Here is a 475-nt window from a genome sequence, read left to right as displayed (position 1 = left end):
TCGCTGCCTTGGGGTGTACATACACCTGAAATACACCTCTGTGCTGCTGCTGCGCTGCAGCAGCAAACCACCTGTCAGGCAGCAGCAGCAGCAGGATACTTCTGTAGATGGGAGCCAATCACTGCAGCAGAACTAGAACCACCACCAGCAGCAGCAGCAGCAGATCCTGCTGCTGCTGCTGCTGCTGCTGCTGCTGCTGCTGCAGGGGGACGCTGCGTTGCAGACGCAGAAGCAAAGGCAGCAGCTTTCTTTGCGCATGCAGTGCTGCAGCAGCCACCAAGAGAACCAGCAGCAGCAGCAGCACCAGAAGCAGCAGCAGCAGCAGCAGAAATAGCAGCAGCAGCAGCAGCAGAAGAAGCAGCAGCAGCAGGAGGATCATCTCCAGGGACATCGCTATCATCAGCAGCAGCACCGCAACCAGCAGCAGCAGCAGCAGCAGCAGCAGGATCACCAGCAGCAGCAACAGCAGCAGCAG

General features: G+C 58.9%; 1 protein-coding gene across 1 annotated transcript in view; it reads left to right on the top strand.

Moving 5' to 3' along the window:
* Positions 1–475, top strand: part of EMH_0064540 (sodium-dependent transporter, putative) — a gene marked incomplete at both ends in the record, with an annotated part of 3,093 nt that overhangs the window by 2,484 nt on the left and 134 nt on the right. Inside the window, one exon of the mRNA XM_013498266.1 lies at positions 206–475. Coding sequence (XP_013353720.1) covers positions 206–475 — 270 coding nt within the window. The remainder of the gene's footprint in view (positions 1–205) is intronic.

The sequence above is a fragment of the Eimeria mitis genome, genomic scaffold (genome assembly GCF_000499745.2).
Source record: "Eimeria mitis Houghton genomic scaffold, Emh_scaff3298, whole genome shotgun sequence".
Classification (NCBI taxonomy): domain Eukaryota; phylum Apicomplexa; class Conoidasida; order Eucoccidiorida; family Eimeriidae; genus Eimeria; species Eimeria mitis.
The sequence above is the reverse complement of the archived record's forward strand: the minus strand, read 5'-3'. Positions and strand labels throughout refer to the sequence as shown.